This window comes from Miscanthus floridulus, chromosome 11 (genome assembly GCF_019320115.1).
Source record: "Miscanthus floridulus cultivar M001 chromosome 11, ASM1932011v1, whole genome shotgun sequence".
Classification (NCBI taxonomy): Eukaryota; Viridiplantae; Streptophyta; class Magnoliopsida; order Poales; family Poaceae; genus Miscanthus; species Miscanthus floridulus.
Genome location: NC_089590.1, coordinates 52,611,908 through 52,635,330, shown reverse-complemented (window position 1 = coordinate 52,635,330; position 23,423 = coordinate 52,611,908). Strand labels below are relative to the sequence as shown.

Here is a 23,423-nt window from a genome sequence, read left to right as displayed (position 1 = left end):
GACCGGTGACGTGGTAGGGTCTGTCACGCCACCGGTCTTGGCACGGTACTGACGTGCCATAGCCCATGGCGCGGCAGGACCTAGACACAGACTGAAGACCCGCCTCAATTGCAATGAACGACGTGTCATAGCTAAACGGCACCTACAGCTCCGACCCCAATGCCTTCGCCTTCCTCAAGAACGCCTGGCCCTAGCCCTCTAGACTCGTAAAGTCGAAACACTGCTTCGTTGGACAGCCTTGACAATTGTGTCGCCTGGGTATAGAAATATGGTTGGATAGTTTTAGTACACATACTTAATACCAAATGGATAACAAATTGTACCATTCGAGTATCTTACCATGTATCTTTGAAGTGAGGCTCTCTGTAGTTGTGTGTCATCCCTAGTGGAAACGTCGTACACATCTTCGATCACATCTTCCTCGCCGTCCTCGTCAATCGCCTCCTCAGTGTATGGGGGCTTGATATGTGTCCTCATAGACCTATGAAGCCACCGCAGGTACTCGTCGAAGGTGTGCTGGTCGTGTGGGGGACCCGCATCGACTGGCTGTCGGTCCCTATTCTGCCATAACTGGATGTATGCGTTGTGTGTCACGCACCAATCCTTGGTCTTGTACCTCTTTCTGCGGTCATACCTGCAACAAAATGATTGTTAGTTGTACCATACACATCTCTGAATTGTAGCTTTGTTATTAATCGATAACACACCTGTGCAATTCTTGGTTGGTGGAGTAAAGCGGTGGTGGGTAGCCTGTCATTCTTCCAAACTACCTGCAAACCCTGATGGGCAAGTGAATCTCAACCACGTGGAAGAAAATAAGAGGGACGCTGCAGCGATACTCGTCTGACTCATCCCTAGTGATAGGACTTAGATAGTACTCGAGCTCTAGAGCATCCCAAGAACACCAATGCACCTGAACATTTTGTAATTGAGTTAGGTTGTGATATAGTGTACATCGAACAAGACACATGTATGATAGTAAAGAGAGCGTAACCCGGTGCTGTGTTAGGATGTTGAGATCATCCGTGTACTCCCTATACTTACGTCTCACATTCCCTCTAACTAACTCTACTTGCGTCCAGATATACAGAGCTGTAGGGAGTGTATCCTGCCCGTTCCAATGCTGCATTCAACACGATAATGAATTAGCCATTAATAATTTAATCATATGTAACTGCCTTGAAGAATATAGTGAACCGAAGTACTTACCGGTAAACTAGTAGCAAGGGGCCTCCCAATGGGCCATCGTTCCCAACACCAAACCTGGAGTAGGTAGGAGCAACCTCCAAGGTTCGCATACCCTAAGGTGCGATGGTAGGCAACGCATAGCTGTCGATACGTCCATGCTAGGACTCCGCTGCCCCAGCTGTATGCCACTATGTTATCCCATGGCTGACGTAGTATGTCAAGGAAGATCCAGCTGATGGTGTTGCCCGAGGTGTCTGGGAAGAGGAAAGCACTAAGAAAGTGCCAGAGCCACACTCTAGCGAACCTGTCGATCTGAGCCTCATCAGCCTGTGGGTCTAAGTAATCAAAGCGCTCTGTGATCCACGACGACAAAACACATGAACTTTTCCTGAAATTCACCAAAGAAAATGAGACCCGATGGCTGCAGGAAAGCAATGCAAGTATTTAATAGGCTTGAATTGCTCACTTATTTTTCTTTGAAACATCATCGTCCGGTGGAAGAAAGCCAGTGAACTGAGCCACCAGCTCTCTCCAGTGATCGTCGTCAACTATACCTGTCACTAGACGTCCCCCCAACCGAAGGACAAAGATAGCCTTCACGTCCTGCATGGTCAAGGTCATCTCGCCGCAAGGTAGGTGCAACATGTGGGTCTCAGACCTCCACCTGTTATAAGAATAGAACGACTGTTAGTTGCCTCAAATTTGTTATAAGAATGTTTACGTACAATGAAGGCACACGCACCTGTCTACAGCTACAGTAAGTAGTGCTGGGTCAAGGGGCGGAAGACCGTAGTTGACAACACGGATAAGCTCGAGGAAGCCGGCACGCCGTATGTACGGCGCATAACGCTCGTCCCACTGGTGCGCCCTGGTGTGCGTGCGGGCCTCAGAGGAGGCAAGGACACCTCTGCATCGGTGTCACTCAAGATGTGTACTCGGTGCGGCTCGTCGTACTCCACCTCAAGATGGGGGTACAACGGGTGCTGCGTGGGAGGGGTCATCATGTTACAAATTGATAAACAAAATGGTTAGAGTATTCAAATTTACAATATTCAAATTAATGTTCGCATTGTAAAATTTGAACTACTTGTTATGCAATAGGAACATAATATGAAAGCACATGTATATATTCAAAGTAACATTAACAAACATATTAAACAGCTTCACTAGGAAAATAACCAACTTCTATGTATGGATCTGATGTCCACCCGTGTTTCTTATTAAATTATTACAATAGCTTGTCTGCATCTGCTAGAGCAGCTCATTATAATTTTAACCTAGGGATGAGTAGCCCAGTATAAGATGAATTGATTGAGAACTATCATGTGTGTCATACTTAGTCCTATACTCTATACTAATATGTCTAAAAATACAAGTTGTCTACTTTTTCGCACAATGCTATGATGGATTCATAGCAGTACGATATCGACGATGTTGTGCATGATTTTGGAGGTTCTAGTGCTTTCAATATATGCTTGAGTAAAATGATCATTTGGATTAATATTTCCATATAAGAAAACAAGCATATAACAATTTAAATCATAAAAACTCAACCAACCAAATTTGTCGCTATATATATGTATGTCTAGTGCACAAAAATACATAAATAGATTTATATTTCACGTTTCTTTTAATTAGACATTTGTTTTCGCTATAATTAATAATACATTATAAGAAAATTAACAATTAAAGTATATAAATAATAATACAATGTAAGATAAATTAACGGCTAAAGTATATTTTAAAAGAATCTCTCAATCTAATGGCTAACGATTAATATAAAGAGGTAGTGAAGGTATGAGGGTTTTGATTATGAAGAAATAGGCACCAAATTTCACATCAGCGATGATTGAACTGCAGTGAGGGCGTCCGTGTCGCGCTAGCGTGCGTGGCGCGGCAGGCGCAGCGGGCGGTGTGCAGGCGCGGCGGCGGCGACGCTGTGGGTAGGAGGGCAGGCAGGAGGGAGGGCCGGCGGCTCGTGGGCAGGCGGGAGGGAGGGCGGCTCGCGGGCGTTATTTATCTGGTCCTGCCACGCTGTGGGCTATGGCGTGTCACTGCCGCGCCAAGATCGGTGACGCGACAGACCCTGCCACGTCACCGATCAGCGCCTCGGTCGTCGCCACGTCACCCCTCTCACCGCGTCACTATGCATGGCGCGACACAGGCTTTTCGCCACGCCATGGCAATAGGCGCAGCCAAAAGTATTAGTTTTGAAGAAAAAAACAATGTTAGATTTAAAATTAGTTTAAAAAAAGTGTTAAAAATAAAAAAAAATCCGGACAGTCCGGCTCCATAGCTGAGTTGTGAGTGCTGAAACAAGCGACGTGCCGATGCCGGAACTGGAATTCTTCGGCTTGTTCGGTTGGGTGAAATCCAACAGCTCTCCCAGCTAATCAAAACTAGTATAAATTAGTGAAGTATTTCCGGTAGGAATGGATCCAGGATTAGTTCCCTGCCATTTGATCAAAAATGCATCAGGAATTATTCAACTACTCAAAATTTATATAAATTTGATAACCAATCCAGGCAAAAATCAATCCATGGAAAGATTCACCGCTAACCGAACGTGCCCTAAACCTTTTTCATACTGCGGTACTACAATTCTTCCCATACCTTTTTAAAACTTACAGTCCCAATCTGACATTCAAAAAAGGGCTCAACTGACTAAAGCCCCTTTAGCACGGCTCATCCAAAACGGCTTCACCGGTGAAGCCAGAAAAACTGGTTCTTCCCGGCTTCTAGTTCATTTTAACCCCGGCTTACAAAACGACTTCACGCTACAGTGTCTCGATTTGCGCAAAATAGATGAAGCCGAAGCCGGCATAAGCCATGCTAAAAAGGCCCTAACTGAGATCAACGAGAAGCTTTCAGTGCTCCGCAGTGGCACGACACGAGGCATCGTCATCGACTCATCGTCATGCTCAACCAGACGACTTTGCTAGTTGCTTTAAGTCAAGGTTTATCAATTAGTTAAAAGTGTTTTTCTCTTATAATAAATCAGTATTAGATTTATCCGTCCAGAAACCAGCAAAGGAACAGGGTCAAAGGGTGGAGAAGACACGACGGTTTCAGATGCACACCGCAGATGATACTTGGGGGGTGTTTAGATCCCTTCCAGTTTGGAAAATGGACACTGTAGCACTTTCGTTTGTATTTGACAAAAATTGTCCAATTATGGACTATTTAGGCTTAAAAGATTCGTCTCGTCAATTACGGGCAAACTGTGCAATTAGTTGTTCTTTTTACCTATATTTATTGCTCCATGCATGTGCCGCAAGATTCGATGTGACGGGGAATCTTGGAAAATTTTGGATTTTGGGTGGGATCTAAACACCCCCTTGAGGATACAATTTGCTCACCTTGGACCTTGCGTAGCACATGATGTATTTTTAATCCTTTCCTTGATCGCCATTCCTACTAATAACATATTCCATCACCAGTTCGATCGACAATCACGCGACTTCGTCCGGATCTCGATCGGCCGGTGGCCGCCGTGGTCAGTAAGGCAGGCATGGCATCCGAGGTAGCCAGCCTCGCCGTGGTCTCGGCCGCCGCGTCCGTGGCCCTGGCTTACGCTCGTCTCGCCACCTCGCGGCTGGCCCCCAGCATCCCCCGCCTCGCGGCGCTACTCCCGGTGCTCCTACTCCTCCCAGTCCTCCCCTTCGCCTTCTCCTCGATCCACCTCCGCACCATCTCCGCCTTCTTTCTCGTCTGGCTCTGCGGCTTTAAGCTCCTCCTCCTCGCCGCGGGGCACGGGCCGCTCCACCCGGCCCTCCCGCTCGTGCGCTTCGTCGCGTGCGCCGCGCTGCCCGTCAAGGTCCGGGACAAGACCGAGAAGCAGCAGCAACAACAACAACAGGCATCCCGCTCCTCTCTCCCTTCCGGATTCCTGCTGTCCTACGCGGCCAAGGCGGCGCTCTTCTCCGCGCTCGTCTCCGTCCGGTGCTACAGGGCGCGGATGCCCGCATACGCCGTGCCCGTGTTCGACGGCGCGCACGTGTACCTGATGCTGGAGCTCTTCCTCGCGTCCGCCGCGGCGCTCGCCCGCGCGCTGCTGGGCGCGGAGCTGGAGCCGCAGTTCGACCGGCCGTACCTCGCCTCCTCCCTCCGCGACTTCTGGGGCCGGCGGTGGAACCTCATGGTCCCCGGCGTGCTCCGGCCCTGCGTGTACCGCCCCGTGCGCGCACGCTTCGGCGCCGCGGCGGGCGTGCTCGCGGCGTTCCTCGTGTCCGGGGCCATGCACGAGGTCATGTTCTACTACATCACGCTGGAGGCCGGCACCGGGGAGGTCACCGCGTTCTTCGCGCTGCACGGCGCGTGCGCGGTGGCCGAGCGGTGGCTGGCGCGGCAGCACGGCGCCGTGTGGCGACCGCCGCGGCCCGTCGCGACGGCCCTGACGCTGGCGTTCGTGACGGGGACCGGGTCGTGGCTCTTCTTCGCGCCCGTGATCCGGAGCGGGCTGGACAAGGCCATCATCGCGGAGTGCGAGGGGATGCTGGCGTTCTTGGAGCGGGCAGGCCGGAATCTAACCGCGATGGCACATTTGGTTTGAACCTCTGGGTAGTACACTAATACTGGTACATGTAACATAGCATGTACTGAGATGTAACAACAACATGTTCGTTTGAGCTGAAACAATCATGAATTATTATTGTTGGCTGATTTGGTGTGAGAAAAAAATACCATTCTATCTTATAATCAACGATCGTTTATGACCAACTGAACACGCTGAACAGGCTGCAGAGATTGCACAGTTAACCGCGCTTTTGTACTGTCGATCCACTGTTAACAAAAAATTTTGTATACTGCGTCAAAGAGGCGAGGTTGTATTTGGTTATACTGCTTATACGATCGGTCGATCCACTGTTAACAAAAAAATTTGTATACTGCGTCAAAGAGGCGAGGTTGTATTTGGTTATACTGCTTATGCGATCGGATACTTCAGCGTGTCGACTTCGTATTCAAGTAGTGAATAGATTATCCAAACAACTAGCGTATGCCAATCGTGTGCCTGCGCTCTGCTGCAGTGCTGGTACGCGTCACTGGAAAGGTGCTGCAGCACCGATCAATGTTGTACCAGGGAGACCAGATTTGCGCTCTCGCACAGATTTGCCTTTTGCAACTGCAGGGTTACAAGATCATTAGTGCAACCACTACATTACGCACAAAATCAAAGATCCCAAAACGGCAAACGAGCAAACACATTATGTGCAAATCAAATCATCGTTCAATTTAACCACCAACGCTGGAGTCCTCGTCGTCAGAGTCCAGCTTCCACCACGGCTTCCCCTTGGCCTTCCGTGCCAGCTCCTCGCCGTCATCGTCCTCGAACACCACCTCTTCCTCGTCATCGTCCTCATCGTACCTCCACTCCAGCCCCTTGAGCACGTCTCCATCCCGCCACTTGCCGGACACGGACGGCGCGGCCTTCCTAGCCTTCCCGGCGATCACCTCCGCCCAGCTGAACCCGACGTCCGCCCACCTCGCCAGGCCGGACTCACCACCGACGACCACCGACCGCACGCCCCTCTCCCTCGCCACCCGCAGCAGGGGTGCCAGCTCCTCGTGGCCCGAGACGAGCACCAAGCACCGCGCGGACCCTTCGTCGAGCACCAGCTGCGCGTGCTCCCGGAGGGACGCCGCCGGGGTCCGGGAGAGCTCGACTCGGACGCCGGCGCGCCCGAGCTCGTCGGACGGGGAGGCGGTGCCCGCGCCGGCGGTGAGCTCGCGCGCGGCCTTCTCGTACTTGGAGAGCTTGAGGGACAGCGCGGCGGCGAGGCGCACGCGGCGGCCGCCGCGGGCGGAGTCGATGCGGGCGACGCGCTTTGCGTGCTCGCGTGCGTGGATGGCGTCGAAGTGGCGAAGCAGCGCGTCGCGAGCGCGGAAGCGGCGGCCGCAGACGCGGCAGAGGTGGGTCGTGGCGGCGGACACGGCGGGGGCCGGCAGGCGGTGGGACGGGTGGAGGAACGCCGCGGAGAGACGGAGGCGGCCGAAGGAGGTGGCGGCGAGGTGGAGGCGCACGGCTGCGTCGTAGAGCGGAAGAGTAGACGGGGGACGGGAAGCGGCCAGGTCCCAGAGGACGGCCACGGCGGTGGTCGGCTTGCGTGCCGCCGGTGCGGTGGCGCTGGAGAATGAGCGGAAGAAGGGCGGAGCAAGGAGTTTTGGGCCCGCCGCGAGGAGGCGACGCTGGAGGTGCGAGAGCGGCGGCAACATGAGGGAGGAGGTCGCACGGGGAAGAATTGCGATCTGCCTCTATGGCATGCTTCCAAACTCCCAGCTTTCCACTTCCACCTCTCAGAGGGCGCTCGGCCACACCAGGGATTGTGGACGAATGTCGAGTCTTGGGCCGAAAAGGTAGCGAAGTTCCAAACAAAGGAAAGGTTTCAAGACTCTAATCCCAAACCTAACCATCGATTCGTCCTTCCCAATACAATTCCCATTGCTGGAGTCCCGCTTCAACTTGAATCGATTCGCCTTACCCTATTCCATTCATGTTATATGTTGCAAGTCGCGCGCTTCAACTTGAATCGATTCGCCATTCCCTATTCCATTCATGTTATATGTAGCAAGTCGCGCTTCAACTTGCAAAGTTGCAAAGGATGTCAACACAAAATATCATATAATACCATAACATAAGAAATGAAAACAGTCATGCAAGCAACGATGGTCTTTAACTCGTCAGTTCAGTATCTGCTGTAAATCAGAAAGCATACTTCAGTTCATCGATGAATTATAAACTCTTAAGCTCTCAATGAGGCATCACTATAACCATGAATGATGATAACATGATCAACCATAATAAGACAGTTTTCAAAAGACGCAGTATGATGCAGCATCCGAGTTCCCAGGTTGCTGAAGAATTACATCTGCATGATAACCGAGTTTGCCAGCCCAGCTTGCTCCACGGTCTGCGTTGGGTCAGCCAGCTGCTTGGGTGGGAAACCCGTCTGCAGCTGATAAGGCCTTGCAGCTCCAGGCCGAGATGCGTCGATGAAGGACCTGATGTCTCCCACGGTGTGGTGCATGTTGAACCGGGCAACCATGCGAGTGCCGTCAGCCAGCCTCAGCTGTATGGATGTAAATGGCTGGGAGTCATCCACAACAATGCCAACGGACCTCGAAGCAGCAGGGGCCGCTGATGCAGGAGCAGGTGTTGCACTCTCATCTGGGGAAGGTCCACCACCAAGGGTTCTTCCAACACCCTGGAAAGCTGATCGAGGCCTTACAGGTTCCTACATGAACAAAACCAGAAGGGACATAAATCAATGAGAATACAGTCATATGCCCATATGCAAGGATGCAAGTTAAGAGGGCTCACCCTGTAATCTTCCATCCTTTTAATAACAGACACATCAACATGTTCCCCATCAGTAGGCACCAGCTCCCTGGGGCACTTTGACATCTTAAGGCTCTGAAAACCCGAAACAGCATACAATTAGTGTAAGAACGATGAAGGCATTCAATTATTCATGTTTGCATGTCCCATTCAAAAAATACTGTGATGTCCTGTTACTTAACTAAGAACTTAATAATAGCTCGACAAATCTTTATGCCTAAGAGAACAAAACAAACAGCCCAACACTATGAGCATACATGGTCTTTAAGGCATGGCCTATTAGGAAAACGAAACCATAGGATGTAGACAAATCAGTTCATGATTTTATGGCACAAGAGATAGCAATATGGCACAGTAAAGTTGAGATCTGTCTGTCAAGTTTTGAGTTGCAGAGGTGGAGAACCAATTGAAGTAATAATGGAAGTAACCTACTCCCTCAATTGAAGTAATAATGGAAGTAACCTACTCCCTCCATCCCAAAATACTTGACCTTATACCATTCAAATTTTGTCCCAAAATAGTTGTCATTCTTACATCTCAATGTACCTTTCTCTTCTCCCCAATACCATTTTTTTCTTTTCCCAATACATCTCTATCTATATTTCTAGGGGTACTAAGGTCTTTTGCCTTGAGCAATGGTATCCGTGATATTAGATCCTAAAATGTCTACTATTCTGGGACAGAGGGAGTAATTGGCATTCTGAACATGATAGCTCACTAATTAAGTCATCAACCAAAATGTTCTGGAACATCTGAAGGGCAAATGGTCCAAACCTTCCACAATAAAATGCAAATAACAGCATGAGATGAGCAGTACAAGCATAATAAAGTGAAGTGATTACTGTTAAATAGTCATCTACGGAACAACACACAGTATTCAAAAATTAGTTAATCAGGACTAATGGGGAAAATAAATTTCTACAACACACAGTATTTAAATAGTCATCTACGGAACAACACACAGTATTCAAATATTCTAAAGTTCGATGGCACAAATTCTTAAAGAGTATCTTATTGAGAAAAGAGGGAATACTTGGAATAGATCAAATCATTCAGAAATATCATGTAAAAGGAATCACCTCAAGGAACTCTGCATTTTCAGGCTCATCGTAGTATCTCAGTGGACCATCATCCACACTAAAGCCATTGTTCCACAAATGTATATTGTGGCGTATTCGAACTGGTGCTGGTTCCTGAGGTGCAGCAGATGGCACTGTCTCCCCTGTAAGAAGTCGGCCAGTCCCTGTAAAGCTCCTAGAGCTGGAAGACTCGTCGCCAAGAAAAGGGGGCATTCCATGGATAGCACCCGCCTGCCTGGCTTGTTCAAATATCGCATCCACGTCATTTCTTCGTGTTGGATCTTGAACAAGCATTCCACTGCACATTACAAAGATAAATATAAAATTACTCATGCAACAAAAGAAAGAGCACAAGGTCAACTTATACAAACTTAAATCCCCAATTAATTTGTGATGCGGAGCTCAACATTAAGGAGATCTTCTTTTCAATGTTCTGCATGAAATCTAGATGGAAAAAAGCGTGGTCCAAAAAATATAGAACAAGATGCCTTTGAAAGGCAAGTAATGGACCGTAAAGCTACAATATATTGCCTTGTCATTCAAAGGAAAAAAAGAACCACTTTTAAGTGGAACACTAACTATGAATATTACTTTCTATTTGATAGCCCTTCATTCCATAATCAATCTGAAGCCTAAAAAATAAGCTCAAGAGTTGTTGTTCGTCTTTTGGGGATTTGCCTTCCTTTTTACTCCCACAAAAAAAAACTCGACCGGGGGTGTTAAGACTGCCCCTGCAGCATTACAAATAAGAAGAAGGACCTTCTCACCCGGCCGAGAAAACCCCCGAACCCCCGCCCCCACCCTTACACGGTGGCTTTCCGTCGCCCAAGTGAGAATTGGGCCGGTGCCCCCCCTAGTGCTTTGGTTATGGGGACGGACGAGGGGATTTTTTTAACCTCAGCCTGAAATTCGCTCCCACGGGGAGTCGAACCCAGGACCTGAGGAGTGCCGCTGGGTCACCTAACCATTCGAGCTAGGCGCCCTTTGGCTTTACTCCCACATAAAAACCCTCCTCCAGCAACACACCTAAGAGTGTCAACCAGATCAATAAGTCCGTCGACAGTACCAGATTCTAGCACCAGGCCTATGGTCCATCCAAGGAATGAGCTGTAATCAGCGCCTTTCTCAGATAGACAATTCGTCACACACATTTAGCCATCTCGCGTCTCGCCCGAGGGACCCTTCCCCATAGTCCTGGCATTTCCAGTTCAGCTAACCAAGGCACAAAAGGAAGCACACTCGATCAAGACCTAAAAGCACACCCTCGAACTGGCATTCGATATTACCCAAATCCATTCCCTTAACGCCAGAGGAATGACATGTATTCTTTCATATAATTGTATTTGTGCGCAAGCTACACTGAAATTTAAATAATCAAGCAATGTGCCCAAATAAATGCATAGGCCAAGTTTCCTCTGTTGCAACTTTTAAATCAATCATGTTACTGACTATGTTAACTGCATCGGATGTTTATTATTCCTCGCGGAAAGCACAATGCAATTTAAAAGCAATAAGGATAAGTACATTATGGGTTAAAGACAATAATAGTTGAATGGAACATCTGTAACCAAATTTGCATCATCATGATTTGAGGTGTATGTACAATTTAATGCACCACAGGGCTTGGACAATTCTCCATTCGATTTCAGTCAGCACATGTGCCCCAAGTTTGAGCTCCATGTTTTTTTTATTATGTACCAGTTGTATTGATTTTGCATTGTCAGTTCAATGCGCAAACAACTTTAGTTCAGATCACTCGCAATTTCACCTGATACGTGTCCAGAGACAGAAATATCCTGTAATCCAAAATCTATAAGAAGGCTCACTCCCAAAGCACGCCAAGGATAATCAAATAGTGCATAGTTCTTCTGAAGAATAAAAAAACAGACATAAACTGAAAGACACAGATTTCTGGTATGTTGCAACTTGGGAGCATCAAAGGCTACTGCTACTGCTCATACCACATCTACACAAGTCACGGCCGCCCTATATAGCACAGCTCACATGGAAAACAAAGTCAAATCCGAGCAAAAGTAACACGCGAAACACCATAAAAAAACCTAGTTCAGAGAATCCGAGATTTCACCCTGAAGGTTGAAGCCAATTGTCACTCTAGCCAGACGACCTAACTAGATCACAAAACTAGGAGGCGGCGATTCCGATGCCCGTACGCACGATCGCAGGCAAATCCCAGCAGAGTCAATCAGGAAATACTGGCCCACGAGAGGGGCTGAGATATACCTCTTCTCGCCGCCGGTGTAGTACTCCTGGGGCTCGTCGTCGTCGCTGCCACTGCCGCCACCTCCGGCGCCAGGGAAGCCGGCGGGCCCGCGGTTTAAGTCGGAGAGCGTGCGGATGGTGGGCCCCCCACGGCCGCCGCCGGCCGCCGGCTTCTTCCCGCCGTTGGAAGAGGAACTCATCGCCGACGAGGTGGGTGGATCGGGGTGGAGGACTGGAGGGGTAGGGTTTGGTCCGCGCTTGGCTTCGTGTCGCGTCGCGTATACTCGGCGAGTCGAGCCGCTTCTGCTTTTGTGGGTCGAGACTCGAGAGAGACTCAGGAGGCCCTGAGTCCTGACCTCTTGGAGCTGTGGGGGTATATCCGCACCAGGACACCGGACACCATTGCATTTGCGATATGTCACGCGTTCGCGCTGTTCGCGCACAGCCGGGCCCGGGACGGGACGTCGGTGCCCGAACCGTCACAGAAGGTCTCGGCCGTGCAGAAGCGCGATGTTATGCGGGTGGTGCGCAACGCGATTGGAAACTTCGATGACCGGCACAGAAAAAGGCAAAATATCTATGGAAACCAGTGAAAATATGGAAATCAACTCAAATAATGTATTCCGTTCATTCAAAATTTTTGAAACTTGGCACATCCATAGAGCATATAAATATGTACTCACACAAAAAAATTGAGATGACAACTGAAACTAGAAAAAAATCACACAAATATGAGGTTCACGTGCACTAAAAGATGAAATCCAGGAATTTTGTATTTTAGTGCACATGAGCAAAAAAAAAATATCATTTTTGTATGAATTTTTTAAATGTGGGTTTAAATTTCAACTTTTGTATGTGAGTACATATTTGTATGTACTATAGATGTGGCAAGTTTCAAATTTTTGAATAACCAAGATATATTTTTTAATTGGTTTCTATGTTCCACCTAGTAGGTGATTTCCACCAAATATTTTGCCGAAAAAACAGGCCTTGATCCCAAAAAGAACCAAACCATCTGGATGAAGGAACATGCTCTTGTAGGCTAGTCCAGAATTTCATTTTTATTTAATAACAACACTAAAAATAATAATATGGCATATAAATTATGAAGAAAGAGAAGATGAGTTTAGCTGAAATTTGGCTTACGCTGATGCTTATGCAGATTTGTTGTGAGAGAAAAACATTATTTATTCGCTGAAAGTACCGCTGAAGTAGTTCAAACGAACAGGACCTAGCGCACACCTTTACCAACTTGTCAATATTTTGGAAACTGATGAATAAAGCTTTATTGTAAGTCTTTTGTTTTATTCACATGCATTGAAAACTAAGGAGGTGCCGCTCCATGTTTTTTAGCCAAACGGTTTCAGCTCTACGCACTCTATTCAAGAAAATAAATATAGAGTTGTGAGAGCACCTAAAGATGTATTCCACAAACTCCAGTTTTTTTTAAAGCTGCTCCGCGATGGAGTTTATGGAGCAGAGTTTGTGAAAACGGTCCTGAGTCAAGCTCTACCGGGACCATGCATCATAGCCAGCCGTGTGCGCGAAGGCCTAGCACACCACCACCTAGGAACCAAAATTCCTTGCTGCCAGAGCTTCTCTTTTCCGGGGCATTTACATATTTACCATTATTACGGATGACATCTTACACTATGTCACTGACACATGAGTCACTGACATAGTACTTTTTATACCACTCACATCATAACGATGGTAAATATGTACATAATCCCTCTTTTCCTTGTCACTTGCCACGTCGACAGTTAAAACACGTGCCAAACACTACGCTCATTGCCTCCTCCCATGATCTGACTAGAAGTTTGGTCGCTCAATTTCCTTCCGCATATCACCCCTAAACCCACATTTCCTCTCAATTTCCTTCCCAATCCCCATCGGTGGTCAAGCCGCCATCCATGTCTTCGTGCGCCTCAGCCGCTAACGTGAACGGAGGTACCGATCTCCGGCTAAGCAAAGATAAACAACAATTCGGCGAAGGCTTGACATATCCATGCGACTTCATATCACAAGACCAAATTCCAAGTTTCCAACAACCTTAGGGCTTCTCCAGTGGCAAAAACAAACCAATGCAACGTCCTACGTGTCACCAGAATGGAATGAGTGATGAACCGGAGTATATCGACCCATGAAGGAGAGAGAAGAGTCGATGCAAACTCTTGCATCGGTTCATCAACGGCCATCAGCAATAAAAAATGATTTCTTCATCCGACAAAGGGCCAAGGAGGTTGTCTCCTCTTTGCTGCTGTCCCGTCGGAGCGCCCCAATGTCCCAGCTCAAGTCGACTCACCATTGTAGGACATTGAGTCAATTTTTGGATGCATCGATTGCACAACCACCTAATTTAATTTAATCTCAAGTATACTTGTTAGCCATTTGACACTAAGTATATAAGAGACTAAGCTAAACCCGGTAGTCTGTCGACCACACCCGGCGGGAGAACTCGAAAATCCATGTTTTCGTCATGATCATAAACAAGTGAATAAAGCTTACATCATTTATTAATCATTTCATACATCACAAGATAACAAAAATCAGAGTTTGACAGAGCAATTTCATAAAAACAGCGGAAGAAAGATCATTTTACAAAAGCAGCGGAAGTAAACAGTTTTGAATATTGAAGCAGAAGTAGAGCTATAAGAATAAAATGCTACGATCGCGACGATAAAGGAAGCCTCGCTGAGCCCACCAGAAGATGTCCACACACAGCAACAGTTAGCTCCAGCATCCACCTGCTACCTGCAACAGAGGAATAAAACTCTGAGTACACAATGTACTCCGCAAGACTTACCCGACTAGGTGGAAGTAGTCTCCCGACTCTCAAGAATATGCTAAGGCTATATTGGCTAGATGTTTAATTTTATTTTTGTAGAGAAGCTTACTAATAATGCATCCTTGTGTTCAAACTTTTTAGTAGCCACATCAAGTTCATTACTTAACCATTCTAGGTAAGTACCTGAACTACTTTCAAGCATGTGGTAAGCAATCAGAATATATTTCATGATCCGGCAGTAGCCTCATCAGCATCCCCATATTCCAATTGTTACTACGACGCTAGATAGTGGCAAGTGGTATCCATATTCGAGAAGGGCGACGATTACAATCGATGTACATCCAGCTGGGCAATCCCAAACACACGCCCGTACTTCTCGAAGGAGCAAGTACGAGGCTACCTTTCCCCTCGTACGACCCAAGTCTGAAAGCGACCCGACCATCCTGGGGAACCCACCCTATGAGGCCCACCCCGCCGAGCGACGACGGGTTTCCCCCTCATAAGTTTTACCATGGACATTCCCCGCCTCCTAACAACTCCTCGAATGGTCAGTGTAACACTCCAATAAACTTTTTAGGGACCCTAAGTCGTAGGAAAGTTCTTAGCTTCATGGTCAACTGTAACTCAGGGCCATGTTATGTGTTCAGTACCTTCAAACTTAACCAGTGGTCTAGCCAATGGTACGGTCATTGATCGACACAGGCGGGACTAATGCAACTAGAGCCCCGCTCTGTTGCCCAACCAAGTCCACATCCAAAGTCTCTAGTCCTGCCCGGTCTCCAATTTATTATCCATCTCTGAATCCAAAACCCTGTGATAGTAGTAGTATAAGGACCTATCTCTCGCGAGTGACAGCCCATCACTCGGCTTCTACCGTAAGTCCTATAGCATAACATACTACACGATTCCTATCATACTAGTAGGACTCTTAGGACAGAATATTTATGCAGGTGGGTTTCAATCAACTCTTGTAACTTAATGCACATCAACATAATAACAAATGCTTGAAAATAAGGGTTATACACTGGGGCTTGCCTGGGTAACTTATTAACACTGAGTTAGTTGGCTCCATCTTCAACATGATCAACCATCATCTTTAGGATTGATCACCATGACACCCTCTCTCGCTTGACGCCAACATCCTTCAATTGATCCATCGATCGATCATCGTTCCTAAATGATATGCAATAATGCAATGCATGCTTAAGTCAACAAGCATAGCAAGGCATTTACAAACACAAGACAAGCAACACGTCATCACGGTGAAGGGTAACTAAACGTTGGACGTTGGACGTTGGACGTTCGACGTTCGACTCTCAGCCTCTACTAGCGAGTTACTATTATCACACAAGCGAGTAAAACAACCATTTGCATTTTAAACATACAAGTGAAAGCTTATCATAACATGCCAAGCGCACTTCTACTTACTAATCACACTTTGCCTAGTCATCATGTAATACAAGTAGTATAGACAAACGTATCTTAACCCTAATCTAAACACCTAACATATATAAAAGCATTCAATAATTATAACCAAGAAATAAAAAGGTGGTGCACCAAGCATCTCTTTTGGAGGTGAAAATTTTATGGAAGGCATATCTTAACTAAACAAAGCTAGTGTATGAATTTCATATTTTTTGGATAAGCAGATTATTTACTAGCATTTAATTAAGACTTAATGGTAATAAAAGCATGTGACACGTGATAAATCAATAACTCAGGAAATATGCATTCACTGGACATGAAATTTTTCCCACAACACACACACATCAAGAACAACTTACTATAAAAATTTCACTGCAATTGGATTCATATAACAACAGATATGAATTTAGCATTAAAAAGCATGGACAAATATCTATAGCAAAACTTTTGTACTAAAACATGTCATATTATATATCTACTGCATAGATCTAGTTGTGTGGAGTGTAACAAAACTAGTCTGGCATTTTTATGATTTTCTATGATTTACTATGAATTTTCAAAGTTTCAGCCGAATAAAACATAAAAGAAAAGGAAAAATCATAAAAGACAAACACTTTGTACTGTGGTCCCTGTAGTTTTATCAAACCAACCTGCAGTACATCACACACTATGCAACACTATTCATGTGAGTCATGGATTTACATCTGGAACTCTAGAAAAGCTTCTATTTCTGTCTTCTTCTTCCTCTCGATTGCACGGAGCAGAGGACGTGCTCGGGCGGCTCACCTCCGACCGGTGGAGCTCCGACGACGGCGACTTGACGGCCGGAGAGGCGCACAGGGGCGGCGGCAGTCCTGGCCACAGGTGCAGGAGGACATGGCACGCACGGCCACAACCCGAAGTGACGGGGCCGCGCGCCACAGCGGGCGCAGCGGTGGCGGTAGGCGACGGCGGCGCTGCCAGCGACGGCGGCGCTGCCAGCGGCGGCGGAGCAGACAGAAAGCAAGGGCGTGGTGCCTACGGGGTCCATGTGGTAGTGACGCGCGGTCAGGACCACAGTGTTAGGTAGAGCGCGGCGGCAACAGCGCGAAGGGACGCGACAACCCTCCTGCGCGCGGTGGCTACACAGTGGCGGTGCACGCACGCAACGAGGAGGCGCCGGGGGTGCCTTTGTTGAGTGCAGAGCAGGGCGGAGCGGTGAAAACGGCGGTGATAGGAGCTCGAGCTAGAGCTCAGTGTGGCCATGGCGGGTGCTTACGAGCAGCAGAGCAAGGGAGAGGCCGAGGGTGGGAGGGCGAGGGCGAGTGAGTGAGCTGGGCGAGCTGGGCATGTAGAAGAAGGCAGGGAGAGGGAGCAGCATGACATGGGCGGCCATGGGTGCGAGCAGGGGCGTGATGTGGGCGAGGCAGGGCATGGGCGAGGTCAGAGCAGGGCATAGGCGCGGCAGTGGCCATGTGCCCCTCTTTGACGTCCGGTGCAGCGAGTTTGGTCAAGCTACGGGCCTCGTATCCTGTACAAAATATCTTCAACTCATAGCAAACTCCAACTATGCTTAAGAGACCACTGTCATCAGCGCAACAGATTAGGAGACAAACATGCTCAAACTTTGGTGTGTCAGGCTGATTCCAGAGATAGAAATTTTTCTAAGTTTCCCATAAAACTAAGTTTGATTCAAACTTTGGAGCCTTAATTAATCTATCAAACATGCAAACTAAGCACCAACAAGCACTCCACCACAAATTTTCATAACTTATACTAAGTTTTTCATACCAATATATTTTATAGTTTCTATATAAAAAAATATTTATTTATCCGAGCAATTAAAACAAGGTAAGGTTTTTGGCATTTTTTTATCATTTTCTCCACATTTTTCCAACATGAACCCTAAATAACTTTTGTTCACAAACTCATTTAGAGATGTTTAAGCATGAAAACAAAGTTGGTTGACATCACACATGTTGACCCTATATTAACAAAAGGTGATTCAAACAAAGAAAGACTTGTCATTTTGTGTTCTTTTGATTTCAAACATTATGCAAACACCACGTACGATCAAAATACACTTAGGTTCATGCAAAGCACTTAAGCAACACTATTCATGCACATTTTATTACTGACAAAAGATTTGTCTTTCCCTAAAAAGATTTAAGTTGGCCATAATTTAAAAGAACTTTTACTCCACATTTTTAGTATTACAAACAAAAGATCATTACAGAGCACATGAAACTTACTAATCAAGTTTTATTATCTTTAACCTATCGCTAATCAGGTATTTAGCACCAAGGGTGTTACACTCTCTCTCCTGAATAAATCGACTCACCACTCCGGATGCTCTTAGCACCACATGTCTTCTAGTTATTAATCGTGTCACTACCCGATTGATCTCGCCGAGAAGGCTAAACCATACCTACAAATCGAAGAACGCGAGCAATAACTCAAAAAAACACAATCTCAATATGAATTGTTGATTATGATTAAGCACTCAAAGTCAGGATCTAACAAAATAATAAATGATGACTATTTAAAGACGGTTTAATCTGAAGTAAAAACCCAAATCCTAATATGGAGGACGACTACTGATTATAAAGTCGTTGGGCATGCATAGCCCCTAGACGCACCCCTAGTGGCTCAAAGACGCTACATGGTCTAATAGGACAAAAGATGATGTCGTAACTCCCTAACAAATTCAGGATGTAGACTTTTTCTTAACGATTTTCATTGGCTTCGATGGAATTTTAACACAAGCCAGTGCCATTGGAAAACTTATCTCCTTACACTATGGGATTCAGGCGCTTTGCCGAGTACCTAATGCACTCGGTAAAGGCTACTTTGCCCTCGGCAAAGCCTTTGTCGAGGGCAGCACTCGGCAAAGCGCCTCCGGTAAAAAATCCGTCGGTAAAGAATTCTTTGCCGAGCGCCTTTTATCGGGCACTCGGCAAAGTCTTTGCCGAGTGCAATCTCGGCACTCGGCAAAGAAAAGTGCCCATCATGGCACCGGTTCCGTTAGCACATGCTTTGCTGAGTGTCATCTCAGAGGCGCTCAGCAAAGATTTTTTAAATTTTTTTTTCAAAATTTCTTTGCCGAGTGCCCTACAGGGGAGGCACTCGGCAAAGATTTTTTTTAAATAATTTCTTTGCCGAGTGCCCTGCCAGGTCGGCGCTCGGCAAATATTTTTTTTTGTAATTTCTTTGCCGAGTGCCCTATGCAGAATTCCCAGCTTTGCCGAGTGCCAGGGTCAGGGCACTCGACAAAGAGACTAATTTTTTTTATTCTATATTCACAAACACAACATAAAAGAGATATATATAACATCTGTGACATCACAAACACAATATAGCGCATATATATCACATCCATCTCATCACAAAGGCAATACCACATATATATCACATGTTGATCACACAATATCTCACATACACGACATCACAAGCATAATAGGTCCAATATCCATCGAAACAAGTTGATAGTTGATCACAGTGCATCACATGTCCATCAAGCGGTGAAAAAGAGATACAAACTACCGGTGGGGAGAAAACTGAGTGCTTGGTGAAGGAAAAGTGTCGTCGCTTGCTTGCGCCTGAGATGGGTTATTCGAACCTACCGATGGAGGCTGCATAAAGGACAAGAGATTGCATCTGTTAGAGTGGTCATCTAATGAAAGCACTAGTTGAAGCAATTTGGTTTCATACTTATAGGACTAGCTATAACTGGCGGCGACGGTGGAGCGAACTGTGGCACAGCTACACCGTGCATTTGCCCAAAGTTCTTTAGGAATGTCATAATCTCCACCAACTGCTTGGCCTGCCTTTCCCGCTCGGCCCGCTCGGCCTGTCTTTCCTGCTCAGCCTGCTCGGTCCTCGCCGCCAGGTCCCATAGCTCCTGAGCCATCCTCTCATTATCGGCCTACAACATTTCAATCGAATGTTTCAGTAATGCAAAGGTAACTAAGTTATTTAAAGATCAATGTATGAAGAGTTAAACGGGACTAACCTGGAGTGCGTCGACCCGCTGCTGTGAAGGGGACGGCCGTTGGCGTATGGCTGGGCCTCCGCTCGAGGTCTGCGCTCGGATCTGGGAGAGGGAGGGAATCTCGCTGGGCTCAAGGGTGCCATCGCCTATCCAGTACCGCCCATGCTTCTTGCCTTGTCCGAGCCTCATGACCATCGTCCCATCGATGTCGTCGGTGCTTGGATCCCAGTCTGGCCCATGGACCGACCTTGCCTCCGACGCGTACGAACTGATGCGGGTGTGGACGCTCGGGTTGCTGTAGGACTTGGGCGGGTCATCCAGGGTGAAGGTGACAGTGGATGTTGCCTTACCCTTGCGGGCCAGACCATATGCCATGAAATTGGAGATGGACTGCCCACCATGTGACACCGACTACGAGAAAGACAACAAGATGATTAGAAGAAACATGCAGAATGGAGCGTAAGAATACTAAAAATTCACGTACCCATGCTTCCTTGTACGCGCCAAGGCTGCGGCTGCCTTGATGGTGTGTGGGGCCTATCGCTGCCATACGCCACTCCCGCCCCACCTCATGGTTCTGGACATAACCCTCCGTGAACCACCTGTCCACGACCATCTCCCAGCAGTCCCGATACGACTCACACCACTATGGAATTGTCTACATGTCATAAAGAATTTGTGATGTAAGAAGACCAAATTAAAGCTACTTAATCTCAAAACAAATCAGTATTATTCTTCTTCATTTACCTCAAGGTACTGTTCCTGGGTCAGCGTCCTCTGTCTTGCCTGTGTCTTGGTGATCTTCTCACCAAGGTGCTTGGCGTAGTACTTGACGATGCAAGTGAGGCGCTCCTCGTAGTGCATGTCGGTGAATCGTTTACTGGCACTTTTCACCATCACCTTCTCCACCCTGTCCTCTTGTCCCTCTTCACATCTGAAAAAAGTCTGCAGATAGACACAATGTATCAATTCATTATGTCAAAAAAAGTCAAATGAATGCGATGTATTGATCAAAGTTGTGCGAGCAAGACTTACCCAGAACTCTCTCCTCACCCGCTCCTGCTTATCTCCACATGCGTCGGGGGCATCTTTGTAGTGGTCCCATGATTTGGTTGGCTTAGTGTTCCCCTTGTGCGTGACAATGCTAGGGTAAAAGTGCCTGCACACAAGACCCAGGATGTGGTTGGGGTTGCGTGAGTCACCAGGCGACACAGCCAGCCAGTGCCTGCACAAGTCATTAACAAACATTATTAGTTTCTCTGACAATTTTCAACAGGTTATATGAAGTAGCTGTGATAAAATTTAAAGTTACTTACCTGTCCCCTGGGGGCGGATCACTAGGCATAGGGGAAGAAGCGAAGGCCCAGGGAGTTTCGAGGGACCTCGCAAGTAGATGCTGGCCACAGTAGAGGAGTCCAAACCAGCTGTGCCTCCAGCCTCGCCGCCCTGCTGTGCCTCGTCTCGCTCATCATTCGTCTGTCGATCCAGCTCCTCCTCGTCTGAGGAGTCCGAGGTACGGTGCTCCTCCTCCAGCATGTCACGCGGCCTGACTAGAGGAGGCTGGCCCCTCCTGCTGCCGTTGCTGCTACCGCTGCTCCTAGCCCTCTGCCTCCTCCCATCCAACGACCCCTCTTCTGCATTCGGATCTGCATCGCGTGCCCTCATGAACCTCGAGTTCATGTTCCTTGGCACACGACTGCCCACCATCTTTGTTCAATCACCTGTAATTAAAAAGAAACAAACAAGACATATTAGTACATGTGTTAAAAATAGATGCTAAATAAAAAAACAAAACACGATTACAAAATAACATAGTATTACATGTATTAGAAGTAATCATCATTATTGGGATTATCTGGATCATATGTCTCGTCATCACTATCAAAATTGTCCAAATAAACAACACTGTCCGAAGGTTCAATGTTGCCTTCATCATCATCGTCTAAATGTAATCGCTCAAGCATTTCTATGTCCTTGGCATTTTGCACCTCATCTCCTTCTTCCTCGTCATCGACCCTTTCATTGTCTACTTCCATTCCGATCGCCTCGGTTAAGTCTATCACCAACCTCCCTAGTAGCCCATCTTGTTGATAGAACTCTCCTTCATATGTGTTTGGGTTGAAGTTGTAATCTTCATCGTTTGGGACAGCTAGTCTACCATGTGGCGATACCTGGTGCACAATAGCCCAACCCTTAAGAGCCTTGTTGCCTTGGCACACGTATGCCAAATAATAAACCTGCACAGCCTGGTGAGCCACAATAAAGACATATTTTCCTTGATAGACGGAATCTTATCGAATCTCGATTTGACCAATATTAGGGCTCCATTTCATTAGTCGAGGATTGAACCAGTGGCATTTGAACATGACGAGATGAAGAGGTTTCGAACCATAAAATGAAAGTTCATAGATTTCTTCGATTATGCCATGATACTCGAGGCCATCAGTGCTGGGAGTATAAACTCCACTGTTTGTGGTTTTTTTATGGGGCCGAGCTCGCTCGTAGCTTGCTATGTGAAAGCGATATCCATTCACATCATAACCTGAATAAGCTTCCACCTTATTGTCGAAGCCATTTGCAACCTGTCTCAACTCCTTACTCATAGTTGCATCGGTTTGGGCCTGCAAGCGCAAGAATGAAAGATTGCCGGACTAAGTACGCGAAACTCGAAATCTCAAACTAGGTACGAGGTAAATTGGACAATACCTTTGTTTTGAACCAAGAAATGAAATCAGGCCTTCCTGCTCCTGGACCCTGTGAAAGAAGGGTATCGGTTTGTCATGGGGTAGGACACCTTGGTTGATGCTAGGATACACGAATAAATTTCCTGTGCAAACGAGAAAGAATCAGTTGGATGCAGAATAGTGACGGCGTATTGAAACAAGTTCGTTGAGAACTTACTCAATGAACGGCTTCATCTCGGTTAGGTTCTGCAACACATATAGTATGATACTGCGCCACTCTTCATTATCCAACCTCTTATTGGTCGATCCACTTGTGCTTCTGAGTTGCCCTTGGAAAATGCTAAGGTTGGATTCATTCTCGTCAGCATTGTAGCGAGGGAGTGGATTATGCACGCTAGGAAGGTTCGTTGTGTTGTATAGCTGTGTGAAGTTTGTCACCTCCTCTAGAATGGAAGCCTCTGCAATGGAAGCCTCAATTTTGGCTTTATTTCTACATTTTTTGCGAACGGCCTTCAGACATCTCTCGATTGGATAGCACCAACGGGCCTACACAGGCCCCCCCCATACGTGCCTCATATGGGAGGTGCACAATCAAATGCTGCATCGACAAGAAGAAGCCAGGTGGAAAGATCTTCTCTAACTTACAAAGCAACTCAGGTGCCACTTTCTCCAAGTTTGTAACCACAGTCCGAGATAGCTCCTTGGCACAAAGCTGGCAGAAGAAATAGCTCAA

At 47.0% G+C, this 23,423-nt stretch overlaps 3 protein-coding genes across 3 annotated transcripts; 1 reads left to right on the top strand and 2 right to left on the bottom strand.

The window, feature by feature from the left end:
• The first annotated feature begins 4,553 nt into the window (after nucleotides 1–4,553).
• Nucleotides 4,554–5,821, top strand: LOC136494154 (probable long-chain-alcohol O-fatty-acyltransferase 5). The gene has a single exon (XM_066490312.1). The coding sequence runs from the start codon at nucleotides 4,700–4,702 to the stop codon at nucleotides 5,738–5,740; it is 1,041 nt and encodes a 346-aa protein (XP_066346409.1). The 5' UTR covers nucleotides 4,554–4,699; the 3' UTR covers nucleotides 5,741–5,821.
• A 315-nt stretch (nucleotides 5,822–6,136) lies between these two features.
• LOC136494571 (uncharacterized) lies at nucleotides 6,137–7,547 on the bottom strand. The gene has a single exon (XM_066490721.1). The coding sequence runs from the start codon at nucleotides 7,399–7,401 to the stop codon at nucleotides 6,421–6,423; it is 981 nt and encodes a 326-aa protein (XP_066346818.1). The 5' UTR covers nucleotides 7,402–7,547; the 3' UTR covers nucleotides 6,137–6,420.
• A 289-nt stretch (nucleotides 7,548–7,836) lies between these two features.
• LOC136493101 (plant UBX domain-containing protein 4-like) lies at nucleotides 7,837–12,170 on the bottom strand. The gene is made up of 4 exons (XM_066489145.1): nucleotides 11,845–12,170; nucleotides 9,604–9,901; nucleotides 8,507–8,599; nucleotides 7,837–8,420 (listed from the first exon to the last, which is right to left on the bottom strand). Exons 1-4 carry the CDS (start codon nucleotides 12,021–12,023, stop codon nucleotides 8,049–8,051), a joined length of 942 nt encoding a protein of 313 aa, XP_066345242.1. The 5' UTR covers nucleotides 12,024–12,170; the 3' UTR covers nucleotides 7,837–8,048.
• Nucleotides 12,171–23,423: the final 11,253 nt, after the last annotated feature.

Bases quoted from the DNA above. Each gene is read 5' to 3' on its own strand.
- LOC136494154 (XM_066490312.1), top strand. From the start codon at position 4,700: ATGGCATCCGAGGTAGCCAGCCTCGCCGTGGTCTCGGCCGCCGCGTCC.
- LOC136494571 (XM_066490721.1), bottom strand. From the start codon at position 7,401: ATGTTGCCGCCGCTCTCGCACCTCCAGCGTCGCCTCCTCGCGGCGGGC.
- LOC136493101 (XM_066489145.1), bottom strand. From the start codon at position 12,023: ATGAGTTCCTCTTCCAACGGCGGGAAGAAGCCGGCGGCCGGCGGCGGC. The intron at 9,902-11,844 runs GTATATCTCAGC...TGTAATGTGCAG, and splicing joins TACACCGGCGGCGAGAAGAG to TGGAATGCTTGTTCAAGATC. The intron at 8,421-8,506 runs GTGAGCCCTCTT...TTGTTCATGTAG, and splicing joins AAAGGATGGAAGATTACAGG to GAACCTGTAAGGCCTCGATC.